Raw genomic sequence first — 18,499 nt, 5'->3', positions numbered from 1 at the left:
GTACTAGAGAAGGTAATCTGCCAGGCAGATAGTCTGGTATGAGAGAAGGCGATCCTTAGATGTTATGGATGTAGGGAACAAAGAGTCATCAACAATACCTTGAATTTACATGAATCTATTACATAAAGATTGAGTCGACAATATGGATGAAATCAGTCATGACGTTTACAAACCCCGTTGCTTCTCCTGGGACAAACATTTAATGTTGGCTGAAAAAGAACTATACAATTTTAAAAACTACTTCTCTTCCTAGTTAGGTGTGCCCTATTGTTCAGCTCAGGTAGTACTAAAATAATAAAGCATTTTGGGAAAAAAATACAGCTCAGTAAACCACCACTGGAAGCTAAGATGGAGAAGATCTCCACAGCAACCATGTATTTTCCTTTGGTGCTCAGGTAAGTTGGAACAAAACATATCCAAACACTGCAAAACAACAACATGCTGAAGGTGATGAACTTGGCTTCATTAAAACTGTCTGGTAGATTTCTGCTTAGGAAAGCCACAGTGAAGCTGACAATGGCCAGGAAGCCCATAAATCCCAAGACACAATAGAACATGATAGGAGAGCCTTCATCACATTCTAGTACAATCTCTTCCACTATGGAGTGCATATCAAAACCTGGGAAAGGAGGGTAAGTTGCAACCCATACCATACAGATAGTAATTTGAACAAAGGAGCAGGGAACAACAATGGAGAGGCTCAGTCTTCCCCCCAACCATTTCACCATTCTAGATCCTGGCTTTGTAGCCAGGAAAGCAAGAACCACAATGATTGTTTTGGCCAATATGCAAGAAACTGCCGTGGAGAAGATGATGCCAAAAGCAATTTGTTGAAAGGGACACAGCCACTTGTCTGGTTGGCCAATGAACAGAAAAGAACATAGAAAGGAGAACAACAGTGCTATTAGAAGGGTATAAGTAAGGTTCCGGTTGTTGGCTTTGACAATAGGAGTGTCTCTGTACTTAAGGAAAATTCCAAGAATCAAAGCTGTTAAAGAAGTAAAGACAATTGCAACAGTGGCCAAACTGATCCCCAAGGGTTCCGTATAAGACAAAAAGCTTATAACTTTTGGAATGCAGGCATCGTTTTTATTGCTTGGATAGTGATCTTCTGGGCAATTAAAACACTCATCCATATCTGGAAAGGGGTGGGGAGAAACAAGGTATTTAAATTTCAGTGCAGGATACAATAATTAATCCAAAATGAATGTTCTTTCAAATACATAAATATTCAATTTAGAGTAGCTTCTGCTGATGGGGGAATTTCCTTGTCATTTGAGGAATGTCCTTTTGTCTAATGAACATAGTGTCTTCCCCCAAGGATGAAAGTGACGCATTCCAGTTCTGCATTGGGTGGAAGTTATAATCAGCAATGGTTTAAGAACAAAACAGATATAGCATCTCTGAGTATGCTGAAATGTCCCACATTTATTTTTTAGCACTGTGTTAGGTAAAATAGTAAAGGTTTCCCTTGACATTAAGTCCAGTCGTGTATGACTCTAGGGGGCGGTGCTCATCTCCATTTCAAAGCTGAAGAGCCGGCGTTTGCCCGAAGACACTTCCGTGGTCATGTGGCCGGCATGACTACACAGAATGCCGTTACCTGCCCGCCGAAGCGGTACCTATTAATCTACTCACATTTGCATGTTTTCGAACTGCTAGGTTGGCAGGAGCTGGGACTAGCAACAGGAGCTCACCCCGTCACGCGGATTCGAACCGCCAACCTTCCGATCAGCAAGCTCAGCAGCTCAGCGGTTTAACCCGCAGCACCACCGCATCCCTATGCACTGTGTTACATACAACAATATCACTGTTCCTCTCAACAAAACACACATTCTTATTTATCCATTAAAGATTTTACGTCAATTAATTCTAAACATTGTTAGACAAATCAATATTTTGAGCTACACCAGTACAACTGATCAAGCTTCCTTCCCTCCCCTCCCCTTCCCTTTTGCCATTTCTTTTTCTCTGTCACCATTTCATATTTCTATATTGCATTATCTCCTGCCTGTTCAGTGAGAGCTCAAAGAAACATTTCATGTTCTATTCATATGTTGTCATTTTATTTCTCCATAATCTTACAATGCAGATTAAGATCTGAGTGGTTCAAAGTCACATAATGAGTGAAAAGAGACTCTACCTGAGATCTTGGTCCTGGCCACCTCACCATAATATGGTGGTTTACACAAGAACAAACAAACACACATTTCACTACTTTAGCAATGGCCAAACAAGGACTTTTTAATTACCATTCTGGTTTGAAATCTTCTCTTTTGGACATGGAAGGCATTCATAACAACAAAATGGCTTCCCTTCAATTTTGGCCTTTCTATAACCTGAAGGACAATTGCTGTTGCACAGGGAAAGAGGAAGTGTCTGTTGGTAAATGAGACCAGGCATTGTATTAGAATTAATTTCATTTCACTTGCTGTTCTACATGACATTGTGATATAAAATACTGCTTATCAGTAAATGGGATATTTTAGTGAATTATTAGTGTCTTCTCTTCTTTCTGAAGCATTCAGAAATCAATATACTCCTAGATGACATGCTATTGATTTAGGATAACGATGCAATGTCCTGTCCAAACAGGTGACCATACCTAGACAGACTTGGCTGATCAATAAAGCAACATTCATGCATCCCTGTAGTCACCAAGAGATGAGTCGGACAGATGGGAGATTATCTGGATTCCCTTGAAATATGACCTACCTGGTTAAACATGGTGGGCCAGATTATGTCATCTGCAGAAATGGTGAGAACCTCTTCTGGTTGAGCCATGAGATCTATCTTTCCAACTTTGGCTCTAACGAAGGACTGATTTGGGAATGTGACCCAGTTAATAATATCAAATGCAGCAATTAATTTCCCATTTTGATCAAAGGACACCTTTTCCCCAGCACTGTTGTTAAATGAAACACTTCTCAGATAGTGGTAGAGCTAAACGCAAGCAAGAGTTATTATCTAATATTGTGCAGCCATTCAAAAGAAGAGTGCAGAAAGGATAATTAGTGGTCACCTTATTGTCTCTTTACGATCTCTGAACATTTCAATAATAGAAGCAATTCAAGTTCTACTAATATATATATGTATTATACATCCATACATCTATATGCTGTACTATCTACTGTAATACTATCAAACGGTATTCTATATAGACACTTTATTGTATTGTTTTGTTGTTAACCACCAGGAACCATTCTGAACTACAGAAGTAAACTGCAAGGTTGTTAAATAAAACAAATCACAATAAAGATTGCCAATACTGTACAGTTTCCAAGTACACTGAAAAATCTAATAAACATGAACCATAAATTGGTAGGAGAAGAAGAAAGACAAATGTAGATGTAATATTGTAGACATGGATAGATACTTTAATTCACCTTATGGCCAGTAGATGTGAAAAATTTAATTCTTCTAATAAAGCTCTCTAACAACAATTACCATTTCACTGTTTTGCCGTAGTGACAAACTTATCTATGGAATTCCCCATTATGTTATTCAAATATATCAGCTGTCTATTTTCTGTTCTGCATTCTATCAGTTTATTGAGGTTTTATGACAGCAACCTTCACTCATTCCAGTTTGGTTGCTGTAACATTGAGAAGGAAGAGGAGGAGGAGGAGGAGGAGGAGGAGGAGGAGGAGGAGGAGGAGGAGGAGGAGGAGGAGGAGGAAGAGGAGGAGGAGGAGGAGGAGGAGGAGGAGGAGGAGGAGACGACAATTTTGAGGACCAGTAAAGCCATGGAGATAGGCAATATGATACTTCCATTTTTAGTATTAGCCAAGAGAATCCTGACTTATTGATACTGTCACTTCACTTCTTTAGATGGTATTGTAGTATCTTATATATGTGATTGAGATAATTTACAGAGGACTAGGTGATCATGGACAATTGATGTTTTATTTAGCAAATAACACCCTGTCTCTCTGTAGGATATGCAGTATCTCCCAAAACAGAATAGAATGGGATTGAATTAGGTGTACCGGGAAAAAGAATCAGAAAACTAGGTGGATTCAGTTGTGTGTTGAAATGCTCTGTGTGTCCCTATTGGAGAGGCAGTTGGGCACCTCCTCCAAATGTTGTTGACTCCTCCATTCCAAGCTCCCTCATACTTGTTTGGTATATTGTTTTTTGCTACAGATTAAGGTTACTGTGGTAACAAATGATTTTGGCCGGGTGAGGAGGTTGAATTTAATTGTCCTCTTTTCAGGTGTTAATAGTTGCAACTGCCTAAAGTGAGGGCAGTTAGCTTGTTCAGTTTTCCTTCTCTTTAGGCATATAGAGAGTAAGCAGCTCTCAGAGAGAGCCTGTGAGAATGCAGAAGCCTGTAAATATGTTTTTGTGCTTTCTGTAAATAAATTTATTTTTATAGAAATGCCTGGTGTGTGACTTTTCTGATCTCTCCTGGGCCAAATGCTTTCTAGCACTCTGCCAACAATACTACTTCCTGGTCACATGATCCAGAGTAGAGAGTATGCACCCTACCTTGTCCTTCACAGAGCATTCATATACATGCACTGTGGAATAATATCTCCCTGGAGATCTGGATGTTGGGTGGAACAGTATCCCTCTGAAGATTCAGAAGGCCCTGAACATGCTAGCCTTTTGCTTAGACCTGGCTGTTCCCTGGGACATTTGGATAAGTTCTGCTGGTGGACTGCAAATTAGTTTTATTGTTGTTCTTCCTTTGTTTTAAGTTGGATTTATTTTATTTTATTTTTTGACCTCTGGTATTGTTATCTGGATTGTTGGTTTGATTTTATTGTTTTGGTTTTAACATTTTGGATACCACTGAGAGTTATTGCTATGAACTGGGCAGTTGTATCAATTGTTTAAATCAATCAATCAATAAACCCAGTGGAACCATACATAAGGGGTGAGCAGAAACACACACAGATATGCAACTCATGTGAATTCTTCTTGATTAGACACACCCACAGCCACACACCAGTACATACACAGAGGCAATATACACATACACCACACACACACACACACACACACACACCTATGCAAAGAGGTGCAACGCAATACTTCACCACATGGAAGAAAACACAGATGTCTCCTGTTGCCACTACTGGTGGAAGTTGGAAAGAATTCCAAAAACTATCCTTTGCATGCTGTCCCTAACTTGCTTTTGAAAGACATATCAGCAATATTTCTTCATGTCTAATTACAGAGTCACTATTTAGCTTCTACAATGGTTCTTTTCTTTTGTGCATGTTTTTTGTGGGTAAGTTATCTGAGCTTCCTGGTTACATGCATTCCAGCAGAACAACAAACAGAACACACAGTGATGACTGCACACTTTTTAAAGTGATGGAACTGATTTTTTTAAAAATCAGGAATACTAGCCATACCATCTAAATCATTCAGGTAACGACTTCTGAATGAAAATGAGAGGTAGATATTTCATATTCCAGCTATGTTAGCTCTCCTGCATTAATGTGCTGAGTTTCTTACTTGCCATAGTTGATTCTGAAGAAACTGTCTCCCACTGCTAATCCTTATTCTGTGTCTCAATTTGGATGAATACATGGCTTGCAGAGCATTTGCCACATTATAAACAGCATTGTAGACAGTATAGCTCTGGCCAGTCATACGCATTTCAAAAACAGATGCAGGAAGATCTTCCATCTTCTCCTTCCCAGTGCAGCTATCTTTGGTCTTCTCATCTATGAAGGCCTTAGGTAAAGAGCATTCAAATGCCTGTTCCCAGAAGACATTGATGAAGCTGTTCTTGCTTTCCAAAGTTGGGTTTCGAGTCTGAACAAATTCCTCAAATCCTACCACTTCCTTTGAGGAAACTGCAAATGATAGAGCACCATGGATGAAATCTATTCCCCAGATTTTTTGAAAAGGAAGGGATGTGAACTCCATCTGGGCTGTCATAATCCATACTTTACCTTTGGTTTTCACAGGAATGTCTTCCCATTTTGAAACATAGGGAATCATTCTCAAAAATATCATGATCTGGTTTTCTCCATATAGGATGACAACACTGGCAGTGCTCTGCATTATAGTTCTGTATGTTTCAAGCCAGTCATCTACCATTCTACTTATGTCAGTGGAAAAAGATTCTTTGGGGAGTTCTTCTATGAAATCAAAGCAGATACCTTTCTGGGAAAACATGATATATACATTCTGTACAAACCTTTGGCCAGTGTAATTTTCAATAAAAACTACCCCAATCCATATCCATTTGAAGTGAAGTAGCAACTGGAGAATCCCCATAGTTTGACCATCATCATCTGGAAACATTTGGTGAAAAAAGTCAGCTTGGTCATAGTTATTCATCAATGGAGCAGAGCCATAAATGATCTGAAGGATATTTTAAAAAATAAGAAGCTTGGAGGAGGGATCCCCAAAATCTTGGTACTTATTTTTCATTCTCTGTAAAAGTTAATAGCAAACACCCATACAGATCTAATTTAACAGATTTTTTCTAACTTATGAAAACATAATTGTTCTTACTTTCTCTGAATATGATAGCATTGCAAAGTGTAGACGTTGTAAATTGTTTGATTCAGGAAAAGTTACCTAGATATGGCCAGCTTTCAGTACAACTAAGAAAGATTATTGGACTTGAGTATGACACAGAACCTTTCTTCAAAATTATGGGTCACAGGTAAAGCTACTATTTCATATTCAAGACCTGATTTATGACATACTTTTCCTGTTTCCTGATATCATGCTGCTCATTTGAATATCAATTTCATAGAATGAAATAATTAGTTCTATGAATTATTGTTGTTGTTTTTTTAAGTAAGGTCCAACACTGGCAGTATCATATTGTTCTATTTCTTTGCTCAGCTGAAATGAGAAGATATTAGCAGCCCATTATATCAAAGGATTAAATACAATCATTGTCATATCATGCATGTCAGCAACCTTAGCTTCTTTCAAGAAGTAGCATAAATAATGATAATTTAATCAACTTATGCTAATCTTCTATGTTAAAGAAACTTTTGCAATGAAGCCTTTTAAAAATAATAATAATAACCTGAATCAGTATGAGTTAACCTTGATGTATGTATCTATGTATGTATGTATGTATGTATGTATGTATGTATGTATGTATGTATGTATTTAATTTTAATGCAATAAATAGAATGAATAGTATGGCAATACTGAGTTCCAAATTCAAGGGGGAAAAGGTGATGTTGAACATACACACTTGTCATTCTTTTCTGGAACTCATTAAAGAAGCAAATCTTTTCCACAAAAATAAACATTTGATGTAAGGAAGTATTGACAAGTGATGTGTAGCTAACACCTACTCCAAATCCACTTTTTCTATTCCAATTCCGATTTTGTGCACCCCTAAGAAGTAGCATTTTTTTCAGTTGTGGATAGCTTGACTGCTTATATATCTAAGGGAAGACTGAACTCTAAATATAACCAAAGAAGTATCTTACTTTCCTCTATAACTCTATGTTTCCTAGGAGACCCTTGCAGGGGTCATAGATACAAGCAGAAAGGAAGGTTTGCCTTCTTTAAGGTTTCTCACTTGTGCACAATCACCTCCCATGTCAAGTTGACTTCATGGCAAGTCAACCTGTCACATTTATTACCAATAGATGTAATGAGGGATACCTCCTTCAACAGGGGCTTAGACAGACCAATAGAGAAAAAGACTACTAGCCATGGTGGTTATAGTGAAGCTCCTATAAAGAAAACAGTTCGGATGATGATGATGATGATGATGATGATTTGTCTTGGCAAATGGAATATACATTGCCCAATAAAAGGAGATACAGTAGTGTCCAAGGATCATCTGGGAGTATATATTCACCTAGAATACTGGTGTGCTAGGAGATCTAGTATGAAGCCAATCATCTGACCTAAGAACAACAAAGGGTGAATAGCTTATAGGACACCCATTTCTTCTCAAGCAGATCTTGCCTGGGGTCTCATAAATGTACAATTTGTTTAAGGAATCTAAAGGATGCTTCCCATATGGGGAAATCTTACCTGTGGAATCTTATAAATGCTCAAAATGTTGGCCATGTATTGACAGATGTGAGAGTTAGGTCCTGCAATTACAGAAATTGTACTGTCCTGGAAGTCACATTTGTAATTTGGGATGAATCTGTCCTTAGTGGAGAGAAGCTCCATTGAAGCAAGGTAAGTCCATCTTGCCATGAAATAGCTATTGAAGACATGGATGCCTAGGGTGATGTTAGGTATGAGAGAAGACATTTCATTGATTTCATTGACTGTGAAAGCCAAGGACAGGATGTGTTGGTAGTTCTGCAAGAATACCCTACAAGAAGAATTAGATCCTTAGCCACAGTACATCTGATTTAAAATATGCATTTTCTGCATTTAAAGATATGTGTTAACAACATTGCACAGACATTGATTTTTTTTTTTTTTAGTCTTAGTGCAGGGGCTTGCTAAAAGGCACTCCTAAGAACCATGTGGAAAATTGTTATTAAGAAATAATGAGATAGTTTCACTGAAACAACCATGAATAAAAGCAGGTCATCTTTGCTTCTGACCACACAGATTATAGTGCTCTGAATGGTCACTGCAGAGATTCATCACATTACCTTTTTGAAAAGAACACATATATGCATTGCTGAAATAACACTGAATATGCATTGCTGAAAACAGTTACTAGCTATAGCAATTTAACAAGGTGACATAGGGAACATTTCAACAGTCTGAATAGAGATAGAAGAAAATGTGTATAATCAGCTTCAGCAAATCTTTTCACACTAACCCGTTCAACCTCAAGGGACTGGGAAAAAAAGACCCACAAAGTTAATTACAGTGCTGGCAGGCATACTACAGATTATGCAGCCTTTCCTCTTAACACCAATGATAGATTTGCAGTGTCTAAATACCAGATGAAATGTTTGTAAGAAAGAGGCAAGACTGCATTAGAAAAAAAAAATGAATAACTGGAACTACTTAGGGTTATTTTCTTTTTAAATGATGCAGCAATAAGTTAGCTGCTTTCAATGAGATAAAATTAAGTCTCTCTCTCTCATATGCCTTCTGGACTGCCATATAGTATGATGAAGATTAGCAACTTCATACATGAGATCCTCCACCAGATCCTCAGACACATGTCTTCTGAATGTTGTCAGATCAGAAATCATATAGATCTGAGAAGTAATGCCCCCAATGATGAGATCTCCTGATTGATAGTATTTATATTGAATAGGAAGAGGGTTGCTAATAGGACATTTAATTTCAGGGGTACAGGATACCCACTGGAGTAACAACAGTAACACTAGCATTGGGAATGATGCCATGGTGTGCCAACATCTACCAGATGCTAGTTCTCTTTTCCAACACTGATACTGAAGGAACTGTGAGGATCGCTCTGCCTGCAATCTGAATTGATCAGATTCATAGCGCGGTATGGTTCTTTTGCCCCAGCTATGAATGAAACAGGGAATATTAATGCTCAGACTTATTTCATTGTTTTCTCCAGTCACCAGATTTTCTTGAGGATTTAAGAAGAAGTCAGATTAATCATAGTTATTTTACTAATTACAGGGCAGGAAACCTCACAGCTGAAGCTTCTTTGTGATGCTACTGGAAAAAAAAAAATGAAGTGCATCCAGATGTAAGAATATTTCTGTGTCACTTAGTTAATAGTATCATATCCATTTCAGTGAGACTCCTCCTAGAATAATAGATATGTATCCATTATTACTTTTCAGCACACACTCACCAGTATGCAAAAGACTAATTGATTTGTGTCTTCAGCTACATATCATCATCATCATCATCATCATCATGATCTCATCATCTTTCAGTCTGAGCGTCTGCTATACCCTCATATCAATACATAGCATATTGCAGACGAGTTGAATTGAAGGTAAGGTTTAGTCAAAAGTTCAAACAGGGCAGATCTGAACCAATTAATCATGCAACTGCCAATTCTTACCACCCATCCTCACCCCTATGTTTTTATGGCTACAAACAAGGTTAATAATGAAAACCTGCTGGCCATTCACTTTCACAATGAGTTTGTGATGCAGGGCCAGCTTCACTATGTGGCCCCCTTGGTGCAACCCCCTGACATCATTCAGCAGGCAGTCATCCTAGGACTTATGCTATCTTGCCAAGGTATGCTAAAATAAGTTATTCAGGATGGACCCTGCACATACCCTTGGTTCACCATCAGCCCAGGACTGTAATTCAGAGAAAGTGTAAAATCTGATTCTTTGATGTCTTCAGGGAGCTAGAGGACAGAAGCATGAAGCATGAAAGGAAACTTTTCAGTGAACCTCTGACCCAGAGTTTCTCTGACCCTAGGCACCCTATATTTGAGCCTGAATGTGCAGGGGTTCCCTGAGGCCTGAAAAAATATTTTAATGATTCCTCCAAGGTCAAACAGTTGAGAAAGGGTGTTCTAAATTAACACAAAAAGTTTATTATTTGCAGTTTTTCATCTTCTGCTCTGGGTTGCAAACTGTCTGGGATAGGTAAGCTACTTAGAAAATTATGCAGCCCATGAGTGACATACATACACATATGTACATACGTACACACACACATCCAACAATATAACAGGGTCTAACATATCTATTGGATTTTCCTCTGAACTTCCCTAAGTTCATTTAAACTTAATTCACTAGTTTCATTCACTAGTTCTTCATCTGGCAGAAAACTCTGTCTTTCCCCCACTGCTGATCTGTAGCCTGCCAGAGGACGAATGCCACCCAATAGCAGTGACCTTATCTTCTCTGTGCAGGCAAATTAAGGAAAGGGATTCAATTTCCTCCTAAACTGGCTAAAGTGGTGGTTTTATCCCTCTGTCCCTCTTGGAAGTTGATTCCCAGGCTGGGAGAAGGGGCAGGTGAAGGGAGGGGCTGGCTATTTCAAAGCCCCCAGATCTTTAACCCTACCACTCCACAAGACCACTGTTTTGGCAGCTTCAAAGGAGCCACATCCTTTCTTAACCAGTCCCAGCCCTGGCAAGTCATCTCCAGGTTGAAAAAAGTAGCAAGAGAAGCAAGGACTTGACTTAGAAAACTGAAATGCAGGGGAGGGGATGATGTGTGACACCCTTAATTGCAGAATACAGTGGAAGTCTCGATCTTGCAATCTCCTTCCAACATGCCTCTAAGTTGTGATTTAACCAAAGACAGGTACACACAAGAAGAAGCATGGTGTGATGAAACCCTTGCTGTATCTGGTGATAACCAACCCCATGCTGGCAGATGACCATATCCAACATTTTCATGTAGATGTTGAATAGGAAAAGAGAGAAAGTCAAGTCCTGTGGCACCTGACAAAGGAGAGGGTAGTGAGTGACCTCTCCCCACAACCAACTCCAACCAGAACTGGTCACAAAGGAAGGAAGAAAGCCTCTGTAAATGGTGCCCCCAATTCCCAACCACCAAAGCTGGTCCAGAAGGATACTGGGGTTGATGGTATCAAAAGTCTCCACTGGCAGGCTACAGAAAAGCTTTGAAATAAAAAGAAAATGCTTGCATGCTGACTTGCATTGTGTGGCTGGCAATCTTCCCCCCACCCCTTTCCTGATTTTGACATGAACTCCATGACAGAAGAAATGGTCCTATACTGTAATGAAGGGTGATTACATCTTGGGCTTTTTGGGCTTCCTGGCCACTATCAGCTTCAGGGTGGCCTTTCTAGCCAGGAGGTTACCTGACAGAGTTTCTGGTTCCAAAGCAGAAGTGGATATGACTAAGGCTCTTGGTAACAAGGCTTCTTCAGCAATTGTTCTGGTAAAATTCATGATATCAAGTGTTGAAGGCAGCCAGTGGGTATTGGGTGAGGAAATAGGGCTGATGGGCTGCTCAACCTTGCTCTATTGTTTAGCAATATGAGTTAAAAAGGTGTGTGTGTGTGTGTGTATATCTCTGTGTATGTATGCATGTATGTAGGTGTGTGTGTGTGTGTTTATATATACACACAGACAAACATACACTGTATACGCACACACACATATACACAGACATATCATTGACAGATAGCTGAGGCAACTGAACTTTGGAAATCCTACCAGTTGCTGGAAAGGGCAACACACACACACACACATACGTACATACGTACACACACACACCCAACAAAGTTTTGTGTGGGACCTAAAGATTTGAGAAGTATTGAATATTAGCTACCACTAATATATAATAACACAAACACACACACATATATATAATGTTAAAAATATATTCCATTAAATATCAGTGGGCTCTAATTTTGGATATATGCAGGTTTTCAATGCCAGTCTCTATTTTCTTTCATTGTTTCATTTCTTAATTTTTTTTTATCCCATTCTTTAGATGAAATGCAGTTCTTCCCCAATAGTGAGTAGCAAACAGAAACTCACTTCTTTCACTGAATGCCAGTCATCAGGATATGGGAATTCTCAAATTACTGCTTCATTTCACTTGGGCCTGGATTGGGGTTATTTCTCTGGATGATGATAATGGAGAAAGATTTGTACAAAATGTACTTCCTATATATGTCCAGGCAGGTATCTGCTTTGAGTTCATTGGAAGAAGTTCCAAAAAATATATAATTCCAAAGATGCTGCTGAAGTAATATTAGATTGGTTCTCACCATCAAATGTCATCATGGGAGCACAACCATTGTGATGGTTGTATATGGAGAGATTCACACTATGATCAATTTGAGAATATTAATTTTGCTACCACAATTTGACAATCAACAAGTCAAACAAAAAATATGGCTTATGACAGTCCAAATGGATTTTGCATCCCTTCCCTTTGGGAAGAAATTGGGACATAGATTTCACTCATGGCTTTTTGTCATTAGCAGTTCATTGGCAGGAAATGTTAGGACTCCAGAAATTTTGTAAAGTCAGAAATTATACTGCAGGAAAAAAAGGAAGGTTTGGTGAGAGAATTCTGGGAACATGCATTTAATTGTTACTTCCCCAAATCTGATAAACAAATGAGAAATGGGAAGCCTGTTCTGTGATAGAGAACCTGGAAATGCTTCCTGGGTCTGTTCTTGAGGTGAGTATGGCTGGTCAAAGCCACAACCTCTACTATGCAGTCTATGCTGCGGTACATGCTGTGCATGAAATGCTTTCCTCCAAATTCAAACAAAGAACGATCATTAGTGCAGACAAATGGGCAGTCCCGAATCAACAGATTTGGCAGGGAATGTTTGAAACAAGTTAGTGCAAGATGGGTTATCATATGTGCATTTTCCAATCATATCAGCCTGCTGGTCTCTGTCATACTGTATTTTCAACTACAGCATACATTTTCCATTACCAGGAGGTGCAATCAATTGCATTCAAATTTCTACAGGTGATATAAAACCCTCAACATTTGATTTAAATCTGAAAATTGATTTTTGAAGACTATCAGGTTTTGACTAATTCCACATTCAATAGACTAAAGAGAGATAGAAAAGCTCTAATGGGAAGGCATCCAAATAGTTTCAGCTCCCTGATTTTTGTGAGAATGAAATGAAGAGACAGTGGAATATGCAGGGCTTTCACTCTTGTTTTTACAATGATTTTTAGTTTTCCTTTAAGGGTCATTTTTACTTATAAAATGTGCCGTGATGCAAATAATTTGCCTTATATGCAAAACTCTGAGAGCGAGCATCTGTCTTAGACCTAATTAGGCCATAAAAATGTTGTAGGACAGGACATAGCAGAGTCTCATGGAAATAAGAAGAAAAAGTGACCTTTTTTTAGTAGGCAGAATGAAAGAAAATAAAAAAGGGGCTGAAAAACCTGAAGAATTGCAGACTGACTGTACACAGATGTTAACTGGAACTCTACTAGAAATCAACAACTAAGTAGAGAATTAAAGTATGATAAGTAAGGATGAAATTTATTGATACAGGGTGAGATAAAGTGTCACATAAGTAAAGCAAACCAGATTTTTGAAAGCAGACTCTCTCTCCCAATAAAATCTGCTCAAGAAAATTCTACCAGTGAGTCAAATTTATCTGAGATATATCTTCTTCTGACTCTCTCCATCTCAGCTACACTACTGTTTAAATCAAGTATCCTTTAAGAACAGGGCTGGGGGACAAATTTCCTTTGATCAAAAGGGAGAAATAGAAGCTGTTTTTGATATTATCAACTGGATCACCTTTGAAAACCAGTCTTCTGTTAGAATCAAAGTTGGAAAGATTGATCCCACAGCTTCCCCAGAGGATGGGTTCACCATTCATGAAGATGTCCTTGTTTGGCCTCAGAGGTTCAACCAGGTAGGCTCCAAGCACATATATGGTTATCTTGAGCTCTTTCTTCAGAGTCTTACAAAGCAGTTTGTTTGAGTTGCAAAGCAGTTTATGACACACTTATAAGAATGTTTCTGTGTGTATTTTCTCTGATAGATCAAATCCATTTGATATAATAATTTCTGATTCCCTGACAAGTCCCCATGACAGTTTCAAATTTCTGATTGTTCCTTGAAGATAAGAACAGAAATTTTAAATCATGTCTGCCCCTATCACAGCAGACATTCTGAACAGTTTTTTTCTGGGGTAAGTCAAATGATGGTGACCACAGTTTAGAAGAGAGTTCCCTGTTGGTGGAGTCTTTAATTACTGGAAACAGAAGCCACAGCCTGTACTTTTTATCATTTAAGAGTAGGCCAACTATATCAATCAATCAATCAATCAATCATATTTCTTCACTGCCCATCTCATGATGCAATGACTCTGGGTGGTTCACAAGTGAATAAAAGAATAAAAGTTTCATTATAAAATACAAAATATACATAAATATAAGAATATAAAATATAAACCAGGGGACCGTGAGTTCTAGTCCTGCCCTAGGCACAAAGCCAGCTGGGTGACCTTGGGCCAGTCATTCTCTCTCAGCCCTAGGAAAGAGACAATGGCAAACCACTTCCAAAAAGCCTTGCCAAGAAGACTGCAGGGACTTGTCCAGGCAGTCTCCAGGAGTCAACACTGACTTGAAGGCACCAATAATAATATTAATAAAAAGGTAAGGAAAGAAAATCATCCATTTTGCTGCTATGATTGCTCTCCATGTCCAACAGGAAAAAATTCCAAACCAGGAAGGTAAGAAACTTGGCCAAGAATACTGGCTCTGAATTCTATTCTTCATAATTGAGTTTGGCCTATCTCAGTGGGTGTGGAGCAGATACAATTAGTGATACTCTCTAATGGTCACCTGGATTTTTGCAATATGGTAAGTCTAACCATATTTAAAGACTTTTATGCCAACATATTTCTAAAAGAGGAGATCAATTATTGATAAAGAAATCCCTATAGTGCTCAAGTAATGCCATTTTTCCCCTGATGAACCAGAAACCATAGACAAGTTTTTCTAAGGTGGGAATTCTTTGTAGACTTTCATTGAATTTGTCTCTAATGTAAAAATTGCTTGGCTGCCCCAATCAAAGTTACCTGGAAGCCCTATTAAATGACAAGTACCCTGAAATCATCATTTTAATTGCTAAGTTTTGTGCCTTAGCCATAAAGCTATGTCATCTCCAGATTTGCTAATAGAAGCACATCATGGATGAAACTGCTTTAATGCTACTGTATTTTTGGATGGTACTTGGGCTGTTTTAACCTACATTGTATTTGTCTCGGAAAAGAAGGATGATGATGATAATATGGAAAAGCAGCTCTGATACCAATGACTTCATGGTTATTAAATTGGCATAGAAAACCATTGAAAACAATCTCAGTCAATATTTGGTAAAATGCAATGAACATATTACATAGATGTATTTAACACCAAGGAAGCTTGAAACAAAAGTTCTAGCATGTGTCTTGAATGTTGGAGAAAATGTAAAGGAATAGGTACATATTGCCATATGTGATGGTCCAATAATTGTTAAAGTCTTTTTGGACTGAATAATTACTGTTATTATTAAAATAATAGGAGAATTCACTGCTCAGACCATTGTATTAGACTCTAATCTGACTTCATTAACTTTTTTTGATAACCCAAATGATATTTTAGAATGTAAAGAATGCATATTTTTTTATTGTTATTGTGGTTAAGGTTTTCAGCCAGACAGATATTCCCATGTTCTTGAAAAACAGAAAATAATTTAATAACCATTGAATATGGCAAATATATTGGAAAAACACTTCCATGGAAAAGTTAAGAAAAGGAAAAAAAGATGCCAATATTATGATAAGGCAGCTGGTAATATTTTCTTTATTTGATTAAAACTCATTGTTTATGAGCAAGTCTGTTTACAATTTCCTTTCCTTTCCTTTAATTTAGTTACATGCATTCTACTTTTGTATTTTCTTCACTGCACTGTAAAGAACAAATGTATAAAGGATATAAGAAATGACAGTGTTTGATATTACTAATGCTATTAGCCATTGCATGTCTTTTTGTGCCTTGTGGAGAAAAAAGAACACCAAACAACAATTATGTGAGTTAGGATAAACATTCTTTCAACATGATTGAAGTAAATGGCACCTTTGATCAGACATTTTTTTCCCCTCTGGGCATGAACTTAACCATGATCACAGCAATTTCTTTTTCGGGTCCCTAAAGAATTTCCATAGCTGCTCATGCAACAAATTTTCAGGATGAAGGTTGTTATTAATATTCCTTTTTCCATTATGTCCTAGAAGGTTCAGAAGATATATATAGGTTCTTTCCTTTCTTTTTCTTTTTTTGCCCACTTCCTCCTATCAAAAGCAATGTCATTCATGTCAACTAATACTTTTATGACAGTACGTCAAATCCAGTGGCAACCAGGGAAGGAAATTCATTCTGGTAAGGCTTCTGTGCAAGATGCTACTGCTAAGAATATCAGTTCTGGTGCTACTCCCTCAACTGACAAGTCACACAACTACTGCTGAAAGCACCCTTCACAAATCGGCTCAGTTTCTTCAGAGATTTTATCAGCCAGGAGACTTCATTATTGCGGGAATTCTTCCTCAAAGCATCTTACAATCAAGAGTGGCCACCTTTCAAAAACAGCCAACTCATGAACCTGCCAATGACCGACTGTAATTATGATTCATTTTAATTATAGCACACAGAACAGGTTTTTCACAGTAATCCCTAAATAGTTTTTGGGAAAGACTGTATGAGTTTTAAAAAAAAAAAACTAAAAGAAGGGGGATACACCCTTTAGGAGTTTGGGTACATGAAACATCTCATATGGGTAACACTGCTGGACTAGCTTCCTGACATTTTCATATGTTTGGTATTGAGCTACTGTATTCAGCTGCAGTAAGTGCATGAAAAATCCTATCCACACTGAAAAACTCATTGTTTATCAGCAACTCCACAGCTCTGGTTGTTTACTATCTAATTTAATTTAAAAAAATAATTTAATTTAATTTAATTTAATTTAATTTAATTTAATTTAATTTAATTTAATTTAATTTAATTTGTAACGTGCATTCGTCTTTTCCACTGAAATGAAATGAGCTGGAGATTGATTTTGGTGATCAATGGTCACTGCCCCTCAAAAAAAAAAAAAAAAAATCCATTCTAAATACAGACATGGTTGAAATCATTCTCTTCTGATCTTGTAATTATTCCTGTTGCTACAGTGATTTCCTTTCCTTTCTACCAATTTAATGTTTTCTGTTTTTCATCCTAGAGATGTATATTTTTCTCCAACAAAATTAATATATTTCAACTCCTAATTTGTATGTGCAGATGCTATTTTTCTTTTTAAAAAAAGTAGTACTAATGCTAAGCACTTCTCATTTTTTTTTAAAAGCAGTACAAACACTAAGCATTTATGATGGCCATATAAAATTTAGACAGTAATGTTATTGCGAGGGACGCGGTGGCGCTGCGGGTTAAACCGCTGAGCTGCCGATCGGAAGGTCGGCGGTTCCAAACCGCGTGGCGGGGTGAGCTCCCGTTGCTCGTCCCAGCTCCTGCTCACCTAGCAGTTCGAAAACATGCAAATGTGAGTAGATCAATAGGTACCGCTTCGGCGGGAAGGTAACGGCGTTCCGAGTCGTCATGCTGGCCACATGACCCGGAAGTGTCTATGACAACGCCGGCTCCAAGGCTTAGAAACGGAGATGAGCACCGCCACCTAGAGTCGGACACGACTGGATTTTACGTCGAGGGAAACCTTTACCTTTTAATGTTATTGCAATGCAGCCAGTGAAAGGAATAATTCCAGATTCCTTACTGTAGAAGTAGATGGCTGCTGGAATCAGAATACAGAACCAAGTCTCTATCACTAACAGTATAAAATTAAATGTTCTACTCCACCCAGGTAACAAACACACTATTGTCAGCCAATACTGTCTGTATAGAATAATTGCCTTAGGACATGTCTGAATGATCATCTGTCATTAATCAATGTAACATTGGGGCTCATTTTAAGAACCTTTTATTTTCCAAACTATCTAGCTAGAAAAAGTTGGTTACATTTCAAGGATTCAAACCTCAATGCCTTTTTGAGTGCTGTATAAATTCCACTTTTATTGAGGGCCTATTAATCCCAGCATTCTGCAGATAGGATATTTAATTATGCTAAATGTATGTAGGTGATGTAGTAGACATATTTTAAAACAGATATACAAAAACAAC

General features: G+C 38.0%; 1 protein-coding gene across 1 annotated transcript; it reads right to left on the bottom strand.

The window, feature by feature from the left end:
• Window positions 1-230: 230 nt before the first annotated feature.
• LOC134496965 (vomeronasal type-2 receptor 26-like) lies at window positions 231-15,611 on the bottom strand. Its single transcript, XM_063302679.1, has 8 exons — window positions 15,540-15,611; window positions 10,137-10,210; window positions 9,055-9,399; window positions 7,981-8,158; window positions 5,470-6,327; window positions 2,716-2,943; window positions 2,253-2,379; window positions 231-1,138 (listed from the first exon to the last, which is right to left on the bottom strand). The coding sequence occupies exons 1-8, from the start codon at window positions 15,609-15,611 to the stop codon at window positions 231-233; spliced, it is 2,790 nt and encodes a 929-aa protein (XP_063158749.1).
• Window positions 15,612-18,499: the final 2,888 nt, after the last annotated feature.

Source organism: Candoia aspera, chromosome 4, assembly GCF_035149785.1.
Source record: "Candoia aspera isolate rCanAsp1 chromosome 4, rCanAsp1.hap2, whole genome shotgun sequence".
NCBI lineage: Eukaryota > Metazoa > Chordata > Lepidosauria > Squamata > Boidae > Candoia > Candoia aspera.
This window is presented reverse-complemented; position numbering and strand designations above follow the sequence as displayed.